The following is a 15,602-nucleotide window of genomic DNA, read 5'->3' on the forward strand; positions in this document are numbered from 1 at the left end:
GACTATCGCGATCCGAGATAATAGAAGTAGGGACACCGTGACGAGTAACAATCTCTTTAACATAGAGTTGAGCTAACTTTTCCATTATGTCAGTCTCTTTGATTGGTATGAAATGTGCAGACTTAGTGAGACGATCAACTATGACCCAAATCGTATCATTGCCATTTGCAGTCTTAGGCAATTTTGTGATAAAGTCCATAGCTATACCATTCCACTTCCACTGTGGAATATCGGGTTGAGTTAGAAGACCAGAAGGCTTTTGGTGCTCGGCTTTGACTTTCGAACAAGTAAGACACTTACTCACATAAGTAGCAATGTCGCCTTTCATGTTGGGCCACCAGTAGAACTCTTTCATATCATGATACATTTTACTAGAACCGGGATGAATAGAATACCTAGTCTTATGTGCTTCATCCAAGACTAGTTCACGGAGATTACCATAACGAGGAACCCAAATTCGATTACCAAAGTATCTTGTACCATTGGACTTAACTTGCAGTTGGTTTTCGAAATTTATAGGTCCTTCTCCTTCGATAAGTGTTGGTTTAATAGCTTCAAGTTGAGCTTCGCAGATTCGTGATATGAGATTTGATTTGATTTTTAGATTCAGAGCACGAACACGCTTAACATCGTCTTTTCGACTAAGGGCATCGGCAACTACATTCGCCTTGCCAGGATGATATTTTAGTTCACAGTAATAATCGTTCAAAGTGTCAAGCCATCGACTTTGTCTCATATTCAACCATTTCTGATCAAAGATATGTCTAAGACTTTTATGGTCAGTGTACACGGTAAAATAGGTACCATAGAGATAATGTCTCCATATCTTTAATGCAAATACCACAACACCTAACTCAAGGTCGTGTGTGGTATAGTTCTCCTCGTGTTTCTTCAACTGTCTAGATGCGTAGGCAATAACCTTTTCACGTTGCATTAAAACACAACCAAAGCCTTGCTTTGAGGCATCACAGTAAACAACAAAATCTTCAGTACCTTCAGGTAAAGATAGAATCGGGGCTGTGGTCAACTTCTCCTTCAGAATCTTTAAAGCAGATTCCTGTTCTTCGGACCACTCAAACTTCTTCCCTTTTTGAGTTAGCTTCGTAAGAGGTTTGGCAAGAAGGGAAAAATCCTTTATGAATCTCCGATAATAACCGGCAAGTCCCAAAAATTGACGAATATGCTTCGCAGTCTTTGGTATCTCCCAGTTCTGGATAGCGGTAATCTTAGCTGGATCGACATGTATTCCTTTACTATCAACAACGTGTCTAAGGAATTGTATGGTTCTAAGCCAAAACTCACACTTAGAAAATTTTGCGTAGAGTTGTTCTTTTCTTAAGAGTTCAAGAATCAATCGTAAATGTTGCTCATGTTCTTTCTCGCTTTTAGAATAGATCAAGATGTCATCGATGAAAACAATAACGAATTTATCAAGGTAAGGCTTGCAAACACAGTTCATAAGATCCATAAATACGGCTGGAGCATTGGTTAAACCGAAAGGCATAACACAGAATTCGTAATGTTCGTATCGGGTGCGGAATGCAGTCTTAGGAATGTCGGATTCCTTGACTCTGAGCTGGTGATAACCGGATCTTAAATCAATCTTAGAATAAACGCTTAACCCTTGAAGTTGGTCGAATAGATCATCAATGCGAGGTAACGGGTAATGGTTCTTTATGGTAAGCTTGTTGAGCTCTCGGTAATCAATACACATTCTCAATGTACCATCCTTCTTTTTGACAAATAAGACAGGAGCTCCCCACGGGGACGTACTTGGACGAATAAAACCTAGATCCAAAAGTTCTTGGAGTTGGTTAGAAAGTTCCTTCATTTCGGAAGGTGCTAAATGATACGGTGCTTTAGCAATGGGTGCAGCACCTGGAGATAAATCGATTTGAAATTCAACTTGACGAGGTGGTGAAAGACCAGGGAGATTTTCAGGAAACACATCGGGAAAATCTTTAACAACCGGGACGTTTTCAATACGCGTTTCTTCGAATTTGATCATTTTAGCATGAGCTAGTATGGCGGAGTAACCTTTCACAAGGTACTTACGGGCTTTAAGACATGAGATGATATTAAGATTGGAACAACTTCGTTCGCCTTGGATAATAAGACTTTCTCCACTTCCTAACGGAATTTGAACGGTCTTATCGAAACACATGATGGCTGCTCTCAATGGACCTAACCAATCCATTCCAACCACTACATCGAAAATACCTAGCTCGACCGGCAAAAGGTCTATCTTGAATTCCTTATCGGCTAGAATTAGGTTGCAGTTTTTATATATTTTATCAACTTTCATTAACTTCCCATTAGCCACTTCTACTAATCGTCTGGTTTTTAGGGTTTGAGGCTTTTCAGTAAAGAGGGTGCAAAACTCATTTGACACATAACTCTTATCGGCTCCCGTATCAAATAAAATAGTGGCATAACAATTATTGACGAGGTATGTACCGGTAATGACCTCATCCTCATCACGGGCTTCTGCAGCAGTAATCACAAAAGCACGACCTTTGGCAGTAGCATTTGCTCCAGTAGCTGGAGTATCTTTCTTCTTTGGACAATTCGGGCTAATATGCCCCTTTTCACCACAAGTATAGCATGTTGGAGGAGCTCTAGCCGGAACAATGTCTCTATTCTGAGGTAGGTTTCTACAAGTTTTTGCAGCATGGCCTATCTTCTTACATATTGTATACACAGTAGTGCACTTTCCCGGATGATGCCTTTCACATCTAGAACAAAACGGACTAGTACCCTGATAACCGGGTCTCGTACCATTCGCCGGTTTCTTATTAACATTTTGAGCTGAACCCTGAGATGGTTCAAATTTCCTCTTATTGTCACCGTTTTTAATTTCGACTTGTTTATTAGCCGAAACTCTCCTACGTTTAGCCATCATTAAACTCTGTGCCATGTGGATCACAGCATCCACAGTAACCTTCTCGGCAGAAATCACATTCCCTTGAACATCCTCGGGTAGACCCTCTATATACCGCTCTATCTTGCGGGCTTCAGTTGGGAACATTTCGGGACATAAGGTACAGAGCTCCAGAAAATGATTGGTATAGCTTTCGATATCGGTTCCTTTAACTCTGAGTTCCCAGAACTCAGCTTCGAGCTTTTGGACTTGACTTCTTGGGCAAAACTTATTGACCATCATTCCTTTGAGTTCATCCCATGGGGTAGCATTAGCATTATCTATTCCCGCAGATTTGGTATGAGCAGTCCACCATGTCATAGCATTGCCAGTGAGTGAACTTGTGGAAAACTTCACTCGATCATTATCTCCGCAGTTACAGACACGGAAGATTGATTCTAGCTTTTCAAACCATCGGACCAGTTCTACGGCTTCTTCTTTTCCACTAAAAGTGGGTGGTTTACAGTTCTTAAAATCTTTATAGGAGCAAGTTTTAGGAGGAACATTATGATTGTTGTTGTTATTGTTATTGCCTTGGGCGGCAGCCAGCAACAATTGAAATTGCTCAGAAGAAAGAGTGACATTTGGCATAAGATTGTTGTTGTTGTTGTTACCACGAGTTGAGTTAGCCATTGATCTTCAATACATAAATACATTATTAGTTGAAGAATCAAGGTGTTATAAGTTCATAATCAAGATTTATAACGTTTGTACAACACACATAGGTGAATAAGACAATATGCTTAAATAAACACTTAACATTATTAGAAACGAGGCATTATATAAGCCTTTATTACACGAGTTTGGAATGAAAAAATTTTAGGCATAAGCCTTTACATAGATAGGTAAATGGAAAAATATGAAACAAAAGATAGGTTTTAGTTCTTCTTTTTCTCGTTCTCAGCTTCCTTCATAAATTTCTCTATCTTTTCATTTTTCTCCTTTTGTTTCTCGTGGAGGTATTCAAGATTATCGTTGAGGTTAGTGATGCGGCTGTTGACAAAGTTGTCATTGAAATCCTTGATAGCCAGTTGATGATTGATCCGATTTTTCTCTATTTTCATCTTAGACTCAACTAGTTCTTGGAGGTAGGCAAGAGATTGCTTTCCCCAACGGGTATTTCGTTCTTCCTCAGTCTTCACTTTCATTACTGTCTCCATCACTTTGTCCATGTTATTTTTTACAAGTTTTTCTAGTCTTTCAGTTTGAGAGTCGAAGGACTCTTTGATGATTTCTTTCAAGATTTTGTTTTCATTTTCTAGGTTGTTTAGACGCACTTCTATTCAAGCAACATGACGTCTACTAAACTCCCTATTCTTCTCACAACTACTCTGAAGGTTGAGGATATCAGACTTCACCCTTACGTGTTCCATGTTATTACAAAATAATGGATCGGCTTCTCTAGTGGCGGCGGGTTCGGGTTGTTTTCTCTTTCGAGATGAGTTTTCAGATGATTCTTTAATAGGCTCTTCTTCAGGCTCATAACCTGAGAAGTCACTATCGTAGTTAGGGAGGTCTTGAAGAGCATTCCGTTTGGGAGTATTCATCGGTTGATGAGAGTCAGCAGTATTGGCATGATGTTTTCCTTTGCTTTCATTTCTCGGGGTTGTATAATATTCGGGAGACCCACGCGAGTTGTAACGAGTGTTCGGGCTATAGTTCATTGGTGGTGAAGGAGGACTATAAAGTGGGCTTTGAACTGATTTTTCGGTAGAAGATCCTTCAGTATCTTTCTCAGCTGGTTTGAAAAGAGTCATTTTGTTTATTTAATGATAGCTTGACATTCTAACATTAAGATAGAGATTTTGATTAGATTTTTAAGCTAGGATTGTAAAGAATGAGAGGTAGGGTTGAACTCTTTGCTTTAACATTCTAAGGTAATCCTAAGTGATTTAAAGTCTAAGGCAGGAAAGGTTATAGTTTCCTAGATCGCTAAGGTACCCTAGCTAACAAGTAAGGCACACATAAAATGCAATCCTGGTTCTCTATAACAGCCTGGTTATGCTCTGATACCAATCTATCACACCCCCAGTTAGGGCCTGGGCGAAATGTGATTCAATATCATAATACATACCAACATATTATAAAATGAGAACAATAACTATATGAATAAAACCAAATTGTATTTGAATAAACGCAGCGGAAGAATTGAAAATGTCGTTACAAGAATTATAAATTGTTCAAATGCAGAAAAGTAAATATGTGATAAGTCTTGATCCTAGCCAAGTAAGTCATCACATAAGCAGTAGATATAGAGGTCCTGATCATTCAGTACCTGAGACAAACATGCTAAAAGTGTCAACCAAAAAGGTTGAGTGAAATTCATAGGTTTAACAAATATGTTTGACCGTTTGTTTTTAGACCACAAGATTTGTTATAAAAGTAGATCACGCAGATCCAAAAGTAATACTGATTCGTGATATTTTAGACTAAACGTTTGTTTTGTTGCCCCGATGATAAGTTGGCAGTACCTTATCACCATGTTTAAATCATTATTAAGTAATACAAAGACATCGCGGTCAAATGTATCGGGGACGTTACTCCCGATAGGCCTACCCCCAATAATTAAGAATGCCTTATCCTGAAAGCAATTAAAAAATATCACTATGGGGTCTTAGTAGCATAAGCTAGTCATAGTACAGTTTAGGTTCGTACTTGTGTCTAAGTTGTTTAAAGTATAAAAGCAGCATGTGTCTCACCCCAGTAAGTATAAAAAGTGCTATAGCAATAAGAGTGGGGCTATGAAAGTCACCTTAGTAATTCAATGAGATAAAGTAATCCTTAAAGAGGAAGTATGGATGATCGAAGCACGGAATAAGTCAACCTAAGAATAAGTTGAGAATAGTTTAGATGTTTTGCCCGTATTATGATAAGTGTAAGTATTTTCTTTTATAGTAAGTTTAAAGAAGGTTTATCATTTTGGAAAGGCTTTTCATACTAGACAAGCTTCCAATCTAACACTTTCAATTTAAAATGGCCTTTTCAGGTCATAGGTTTCTGAGCCACAGGATCCTTTAACTCGGTAATCCAAACTCTCCGCCTAGACTTTCGAGCGTCCATCTACTCGAGAAAGATCAAGATCTATACCCATCTAATATACCGTTCCAATACGTTTTTAGGTGCGTATAGGAATACAACACTTTAAATACTTTATACAATAAGTATTTACTTAAGTTCGATTGTATTATCGTTATTAAGATTGTTTGGTTTTTAAATCCTAATAATAAGTAGGATATATTTAAGTAGGTAAACAAGTGTTATACATAGAAATTATGTTTTATGAATGGGTATGTATTAATATCAAGTTAATATGTATATATATATATATATATATATATATATATATATATATATATATATATATATATATATATATATATATATATATATATTTATCTTATATGTTAAAATATGTATAGTTTAATTTTAAGTTTTATGTCAATATAAGTGTCAATAATTATCTAAAAATGCTAACAAGTGTTTTATTGATTTCATAACAGTAAGTGACATGTATAAAACATTATAAAAATTTTCTATACATAAATATTAAGTTTTATGTATTAAATATTAAATTTTTTTATAGCTAAAATACAAATAAATAGATAAACAAGTTTAACAACACATTTTATATTTTTCTTAGGTTATACTCATCAAAATAAACTTAGGAAAAATTTATAAATTTTTGTTATGGTGTAAAAGTATTTATTTCTAATTTCTTTTTCGGTTCAAGATAAATCAAAGTTTATAAAGTAATAATTATTATATCAACTCAATTAATTCATCTAAAATTTTCGTATGCCTAATATAGTGTATTAAGCTTAGAAAAATTATTTGTACATTTATATTAATAGTTTAACTATTTAATTCAACTTTTGTATTGTTTTTAGTTTAAATTCAGAATTAAATAGAAATATATAATTATTAATTCTAAAAATAATTTTTATAACTTTCTTATTAGTTCCTAAGTAATTTCCATTGATTATTGTAGTCATAAACATGTTATATCATTAAATTCTATTTTTCTTTTTAAAACAGATTTTCCGGTACTGTAGCAAAAGTAGAAGAAAATACAAATTAATTATTTAAAATGACAAATAAATCAAACATAAATTTTTATAATTACTTTTATGACCTTAGGAACAAGCGAAAATTATAAAACATAATATATAAAATTGTTTACTATTTATTTCTTCATTATCTATATATACCGAATATAAAAAAAGTCAGTTTTTGATTTTTAATAAATATAAATTCGAATGTATAATTCATAAAAATAATTTTTATAGTCATTAGGATACTTAATACTAATTATCATGTATTTACATTATTTATTATAATTAATTTCGTATTTATTTGATATTTAACATAAAACTAGCACAAAAATATGATAAAAACTAAATAAAAACTCTAAAAATAATATAGAGAACTTACAAAAATAATTTTTGCAGAGGTTTGAGAGTATGATCTTCAAGTGAGAATTAATTTTTGAGGTGTAAAGGATTTTGAAAGAAATTGCTAGTATTTATAGGTGAAAACTTGGTATAAAAAAATGTATAAAAGAAATAAAAAGAAAAAGAAAAGAAAAATAAAAATATTAATAATTGTATCAGCCCATAATTTGTATTAAATAAAGAAAAATGTTTTTATAAAGCTAGATCTAGATCTAGAATAAAATTAAAAAAATAAAAAGCAAAAAGTATTAAATTTTTTTTTGTTTACTATTCGGCGCTACAGTAACTTTATATATATATATATATATATATATATATATATATATATATATATATATATATATATATATATATATATATATATATATATATATATAGTTACTGTAGCGCCGAATATATATGTATATATACATATACATATATATTTTTTTACAATGACTATAACCTTCATTTTTATAAAAGATATCATTGTATAGATTAGTTTTTGTAAGTGGTAACATATTTACATAAACTTTACATCTTATAAATATGTATATACTTTTTAGTTATATATAAATATATATGTATATATAACTTTGTCAAGTATAAAGTTTATAAATTTAACTAATAAACTTATGTTACTTGATATGAATTTATATGTTGTAAACTTATTTATTTTAAGTATACATTATATAAATTACTTGATAAGTTTAGGTTTCGTTATATAATATAAACTTGATGTACTTTGTTGAATAATATTTATCCGTTTAACGTTTGTTAGTTTCGTATATATATATAACGACCATTCATTAATACTTAATCTTTTTTTTTCTTTCGGGCATTTTAAATTATACGGAAGAAAATATAGATGAAAAAATGAGGGTCGTTATAGCGTTGCTTGGAATAGACTACCTACATGCCTTAACATTTCATCTCGTGGCTTAGAAATTCTTGATATTCTTTATCCCATTTGTGCTTCGAGAATCGAATCGTTAGATCATACTTTATTTGAGTGTGAATTGGCAAGGTTATTATGGAGGAAGATCAAGATTTGTGTAGTGAAGACTTCATGGTAGACTTCGATTCTTGGACGGGATGGTTTAATTGGTTTCATAACTGGCATGCGAACAAAAACATAAAGTTGAAGCTATACGTGATCGTAGCATCGCGTCTTTGACTTCTTTGGCGATACCGCAACAACATTCTTTTTGTGTATACTAAATGAAGAAAGATTGTTTATTTGATTTAATTCGTAATTTTTCCTTTAATTGAATTAGATATAGAGGAAAAATTGATGTATCTTGAAATTCTTGGCTAATTAAGCCGTTGTAATTTTCTGTTATTGCTCCCTAGCAACTTGTTACGGAGATTATTATCATAATAAAATTTCATTTTTGCTGGTAAAAAAATAATAATTAATAGTAGACACTTATATTAGAACATTTGAATGGAGTTTCAAACAAAGACTTCAAGCTTTTCTATGTACAAACTTTGGTATTTACGTTTTGAACCTTAATAAAATTCTAATTAACTTTTACCAAAAAAGTCCAAACATACATGTGCGATATCTAATATTTGTGTATGTGTATATTTATTAAGTTGCAAAAATGTGTATCAAGTCACCAATTAACATGACTAAACATTTTTATTTTTTTTTTATCAATTCCTTAAACCTCGTATTTTTAGTTATTATAAACTTGTGTTTTTGGATCATAAATAAAATCTTATGACACGTATTGACATTGTGTGTACCTATGTTTATCTTGCTTTTTTGAGACTTTAGAAATATAAATGTTTAACTAAAATTCTCGCCTGAAGTTACACGTTTTAGTATCCCTTTATGTTTTTCTAATCTCTTTATAAGTAATCAAGACATCTAGTCACATGAGCAAGTCGTGATTATTTAAATATCTAAACAAGTTTCACATTTAATTGTATAAATAATAAAAAGTGTTGTTGGTATTTACCTTTTTAATCAGAAAAGATTAGGGAGGGGTACAGAGAGTGGAAAAGAAAAACATGAATTGCAGTTTGACACGTTCGTATGTGGGTGTCACTAAATAGAAGAATGCTTACATCAACATAATATATAAGAAAAAAAATAAAAGTTACATGTTTTTAATCAATCAAATGCTTTATAATCAAAGAGGTTCACTATGCACGACTTCAAACGTTTTGTAAAACATTTTGTGATTTCGAGATTGATCTCCTCGTAGAGCAGTCAAAAACTCGGGCCTAAAAGGAAGCCAAGAAGAAACTAATCAAATTCCACTATTTTTTTAATGATATGCTTTTAATTCACCAGATCACCTCTGAATTAACTCACATGAATTAACTCACAACCTTATAATTGTAGTTGTTAAGACAATACCCCTCTAGTGCTATTTTAAACTTCTATTATAGACTTCATAACCTAAACATAAAAAAACATCTTACGTTTACCTGTTTAGTTATTATTATATTATTATATAGTTATATCAAACAATTTAATATTTTACTTCATTTGTTTATTTGGAGAAAAATGAATAAAGAATTCCTAGGAACAAATTCTATATTTCCTGCAATCATATCAAACTAGAATTATCTGCCAATGCATAATTCCTATGGTATTTACTTTACTATCAACTATTTTCTGATTTAATAAGCCAATTATAAGATAAATATAAATTTAATGATATATTAGTTCATACCTTATGGTCATACCTTATTATAAACTAAATTAAACATATACCGCATATATTACTATATAATATAGATAAATTTTATATTTTTGCGTATATTTTGGGTATTAAAAAATTGCAACTGAGTATACATGGTGAGCGTGTCTTATCCGTACGCGTGACTGCCTCCAAAAAGGGTTCGTGTTGCCTTTTCCCCCGCAAATAAACCTCCTCCATCCATTTACTCTCGTTATTATTAGTACTGTAGCATTTTTAATTTTTAATTATTTAATTAAATAAAAGCAATAATATCACCCTGTTTGCCCTGGACCACATCGATTTTTGCCACCCAAAATCCTTATCATCCATTCATTGTTGTTAATTATGTATCAACTGGTTGTTCATTATTCACACTCCGTCGTTTATTAATCACAAACTAAAATTTAGTTTAGGGTTTAATGCAAAATCACGAGTTTTTTTTTTTTTTTTTTTTTTTTTTCGGAGAAAAATTAGTAATGTGTGAACATATAATTCGGCTGTTTTGGTATTTGTAATATCATATACATAAAATAAAAATCTTCATACATGCATCTATGTTTTTAATTATTTGAGGTTTGAGTTGATGCTTTTGGATTTTTTGACATGTAAAAATAAAAATGTGATATATAAAAAATAATTTAATTGTATATTTGAATTGACGGATACGTTTTGTTAGTCCAAGTCAAATTTGCTTGCGACCGCCACATGAATGTTTCTGAAAGCCTACGTTCATTTAGTCAAGTTATACTCGCTTAAACTTCTTAAAATAATTACGGAGTATTATTATTCTCCTCACCCCATAAAAAAGCAGTACATATTACTATTTATTATTTATATTCGTTCTATAAAAATATCAGTTAATAAAAAGGGCAAATTACATAAAAATATAATATATTTTTTCGGTTTTTCTATTCTAAATAAATCTATTTCATTCGGATATATAAAAAATGAGTCTTTTTTCAAAAGTTAAACAAAAAGAGGGTGTCGTTAACTGTTGTTAACTTTCTCAGTTAAGTGTCAACTACGCATAACATGCCAAGTCCTTTATCGACCAACATTTTCAATTCGCGATTTCGACACACGTTTTCGATGCGCGATTCCTACATGCGTTTTGACTTGTGTTTTCGACACGCGTTTTTTGAGGCGCGCTCTCGACAGGCCTTTTCTAGGCGCGTTTTTTACCAAAGTTTTCGACCAGCGTTCTAGAGGCGCGTTTTCAACTCGCAATTTCGGCGCGCCTTTTCTTGGCGGTTTACGAGGCGCGTTTTTTAGGCATGTTTACGAGTCACACTCTTCGGCACGCCTTTTCGAGGCGCGATCTTCGGCGTGCGTTTTTTAGGCACGTTTACGAGGCACGTTTTTCAGCGTGAAAACGTGCCTCGTTAACGCGCCTCGAAATCGTTAGTTGTGAACGCGCCTCCAGAACGCTGTCGAAACTCTGGTAAAAAACGTGTCTAGAAAATGCAGGTCAAAAACGCATGTTGTAATCGCGCGTCGAAAACGCGTGTCGAAATCGCGAGTTGAAAATGTTGGTTGATAAAGGACTTGAGATGTTATGCGAAGTTGACACCTAATTGAGAAAGTTAACAAAAATTAACGATACCCTTCTTTTTGATTAACTTTTGAAAAAAGACTCATTTTTTATATCTGAATGAAATTGAATTTCTTAGAATAGGAAAACTTGAAAAATATGTTACCTTTTTATGTAATTTTTCCTAATAAAATAACACTAAAAATCAACGAAATTCTATATAACCTTTTTATATATGAAAGTCGACAAAACATTTACTCTTAGTTAATTCTTTCACTAATAGAATTAGAATAACATATTAAATGAAGAACAAAACAGACATTTCAATAATATACATTAAATTGAATATTTTTTTTGTTGGAGACACTTTTTTGGGACGGAATGAGTGTTTTTTAATATATAAAACGTTACACAAATTAAGGTAACACGCATTGTATTTGCATATTTTTAATTTTCCGAATGCAATAAAACTAAATTTATTGGAAAATATATAAACTTGGGAAGAATTTTTTTTATATATTTATTCGTTTATCTAGTATATAATTTAATAAAATTCCAGCACTTAAAGGAATTTAATACCAAGTTGTTATAACGATATGTCCTGTTTAAACATAGACTACTTCAAAACAGGATGCTCCAGTTATTCAATTTATTAATGAGAGCTTATAAAGCTGTCATTAGAAAAGTTGATTTATTATATATGACTTTTACGAGTAGTCTCCTTTTCTATGTACAATGACTAGCTGATTTAAAACGAAAGTGTTTTGGTCAAACTTGAAATCAAATGTGGTTTTGTTTGCAATTAAAGTTAATTACTACTCCGTACAAGTTTACAACTGATTATATATCAAAAGAACAAGAAAATCAATTACAATTACAACTGATTAATGAAAACATTAGATACTTAAACTATTTAGACCACCTTTTTATACATTAGATTGTCACATCAACAATAAAAAAGTACAAATCATAGTTAAAGAATATCCATCCATCATATACGAAGTAATACAATGTACAATGATTTAAACATGAAGTTATAAACGACATAAAACATCCGATTAAAACCACCCTTTTCTGTGCCATTCACCATACACATGGAGAAGCACCGCTTGGTAAAGCCATGATGATCTCGTGCTTATGGCACCATGACTATAACGAGCCATGACGAGAGCCCATAGAGACGGGTCTTACAATTACAAAAATTAATATTAAGTTACTTGCCTTATATAGAACAAACCACGTCATACATTATATTATATATATATATATATATAGTCATATACATAATAATTTATCAATTTAGAGGCGTGACTTATAAATAATCAAAAAGATGTAATTTTTGACTTACTACTAATTAAGAGGTGTCTCAACTAGGGATATTGATTAAATGCTTGTACTTTTAGTTTTAGTTTCATGATTAATACATTAGTATAAATAATTAACAAATTATAGTCTCAAAATTTTAAGTTAGTATAAATAATTAACAAAGTGAGTCTCAATTTTTTAAAGAAATGTGTTATGAATGTAAGTGATTATGTCCTTATTATGTCATGGAACTTAATGATGATGTGATATCAATGTGTCGGTCTATTATGAGAGGAAATGAAGTCATAGATGGAAGTGGTATAATTAGGTGTATGACAAATACAGTACTCCGTACATGTAATTTACAAGTTAAATGTACATTATTATCTACTTTGTAATGTACACATTTTTTTTCTTTCTTTTTTTTTTTTTTTTTTTGAAAAGCAAGCATGAATTAATATAAAAAAGAAATAAACAAGTACAACGGATCAAAAGGATCCGCCACACACAACACACTTGGTTTGCGAGTGATGCAAACCAAATTACAACACAAAATTCACACTAAATATCAAATACACACTAGGATTACTTAACCACGTGAGCCACTCTAGACTCCTTCCTTTAGATCTATTTGAGATCCATTCGAAGGATTTAACTTGAATCTCACCTAACGCAACCGGGATGTTCCAACTCTTATCTCGAAAAACTTTATTGTTTCTATTCTTCCAAATATAATATGCACACACGCATTCGACCGCTTGCCAAATTTTGTTACCAATATTCGACATCTGAACCGAAGCATTTACTTCTTAAAATTTCTTTGATACTAAGATTTGAAAAATTGCCCAAGTGCCACCAATCAAACACACGATTCCAAAGTTCCAAAGATTGTTTGCAAAAGATAAGTGAGTGTTCCACCGCCTCCATGTCATCATCACATATTGGACATCTAACAGAGTGCAAGTCAATGCCCTTTTTATCAAGCTCGATTCTAACGGGGATTCTTCTTTTTAACGCACGTCAAACAAAAATCTCGACTTTTTTCGGTACTAGGTTGTTGCGTAGTGTTTCGATCGAGTTGCTGATACTTGACAGAATCTGTTCATCGATACAATTGGACAACATCTTGACCGTGAACTTCCATTGGTAGAAAGGCTCCACGACCAACGATCCTTCTCATGTTGATTGAACGAGAACCCTGCAATAAGAGACACTAAAACAGTAAGTTCAGCAGTGGTGCGTCCAGAAGGCGGACGCTTCCAGCTCCAAACTGATGTTGCTGCATCTGATGTAAAGTTGATCCGATCACAGATAAGAACATTCTCCGAGGACTCCAATCTGAACAGCTGAGGGAATTTATCGCGAAGTGTGAAATCTCCAATCCAATGATCCTTCCAAAAGGACGTTGATGATCCATCTCCAATGCTCTTGACAAACGAATTCCGGAATGGAACATTTAGATCTTCAATTTTATGACCTGCTGCAATGATGTTACACCAAAGACCCGAGATTGAAGAGTGATTTACATCAGCCTCCAACCCCACGCCTCCACAATCACCATAAATGCAACGTATTATTTTGACCCAAAAAGACTCGGTTTCGGTTTTAAACCTCCACCACCATTTACACAAAAGTGCAAGATTTTTACTTTTTAAAGACCCAATGGTTAACCCCCCATTCCCGTAAGATGACAAAACATGTTCCCACTTAACCAAGACATTTTTGAACCCGAAAGATACCCACCCCAAAAGAAATTTCGCCTCACACTCTCTAGATTTTTTAGCACACTTTGCGGGGCACGGAAGAGTGAAAAGTAATACAACGGGAGACTATTTATAACCGACTTGATGAGAACTACTCTTCCACCAAATGACATCGATCACATTTTCCAATCCGAGAGTCATTTTTTTATTTTTTCAACAATTGGGTTCCAATTTTTCTTTTTGTTCATATATGCACCGATTGGCAACCCGAGGTAAGTAAAAGGGAATTCTCCTACTTTCCATCCAATACAATTAGCAACATAGTTGACATCATCACCATGATTAACCCCAATACCATACAAGCAACTCTTGTTGAAATTAACCTTCAAACCCGACACCAACTCAAAGCATTGTAGTAAATTTCGTAAAATATAAACATTAGACCTACTCCATTCACCTAGAAAAATGGTGTCGTCCGCATACTGAAGATGCGAAACAATAATTTTATCTCTACCAATCTCAACACCTTTAAATGTACCTTTTTCCGTAGCCGACTTTTCTAAAATATTCAACCCCTCCGCCGCAAGTAAAAATAAAAAAGGAGATAACGGGTCACCTTGTCTTATTCCCCTACTTATGTTGAATTCGTTCGTAGGCGACCCGTTCACTGGAATGGCAATACATGCGGAACTTAAACAAGCGAATATCCACTTCCTCCATTTTCCCCAAATCCCATACATTTCATCACATCCATTAAAAAACCCCAATTGAGAGAGTCAAACGCCTTTTCGAAGTCTACCTTAAAAAGAATTCCCTTTTTATTATTTTTCTTCAAGAAGTCAACACTTTCGTTCACAATTAATACGCCATCTAGAATATATCTTCCTTTTAGAAAGGCACTTTGTTCCATTCCAATAAGACCCGGGATTACCTTTCGTAAACGATTTGATAACAATTTAGCAATTATTTTATAATAACTACCGATCAAGCTAATTGGCCGGTAATCACCAAGAT

General features: G+C 32.8%; 1 protein-coding gene across 1 annotated transcript; it reads right to left on the reverse strand.

The window, feature by feature from the left end:
• Positions 1 to 14,785: 14,785 nt before the first annotated feature.
• Positions 14,786 to 15,328, reverse strand: LOC139863122 (uncharacterized mitochondrial protein AtMg01250-like). The gene has a single exon (XM_071851770.1). It carries the CDS (start codon positions 15,326 to 15,328, stop codon positions 14,786 to 14,788), a length of 543 nt encoding a protein of 180 aa, XP_071707871.1.
• Between the last annotated feature and the right edge of the window lie 274 nt (positions 15,329 to 15,602).

Source organism: Rutidosis leptorrhynchoides, chromosome 8, assembly GCF_046630445.1.
Source record: "Rutidosis leptorrhynchoides isolate AG116_Rl617_1_P2 chromosome 8, CSIRO_AGI_Rlap_v1, whole genome shotgun sequence".
In the NCBI taxonomy this organism is placed as follows: domain Eukaryota; kingdom Viridiplantae; phylum Streptophyta; class Magnoliopsida; order Asterales; family Asteraceae; genus Rutidosis; species Rutidosis leptorrhynchoides.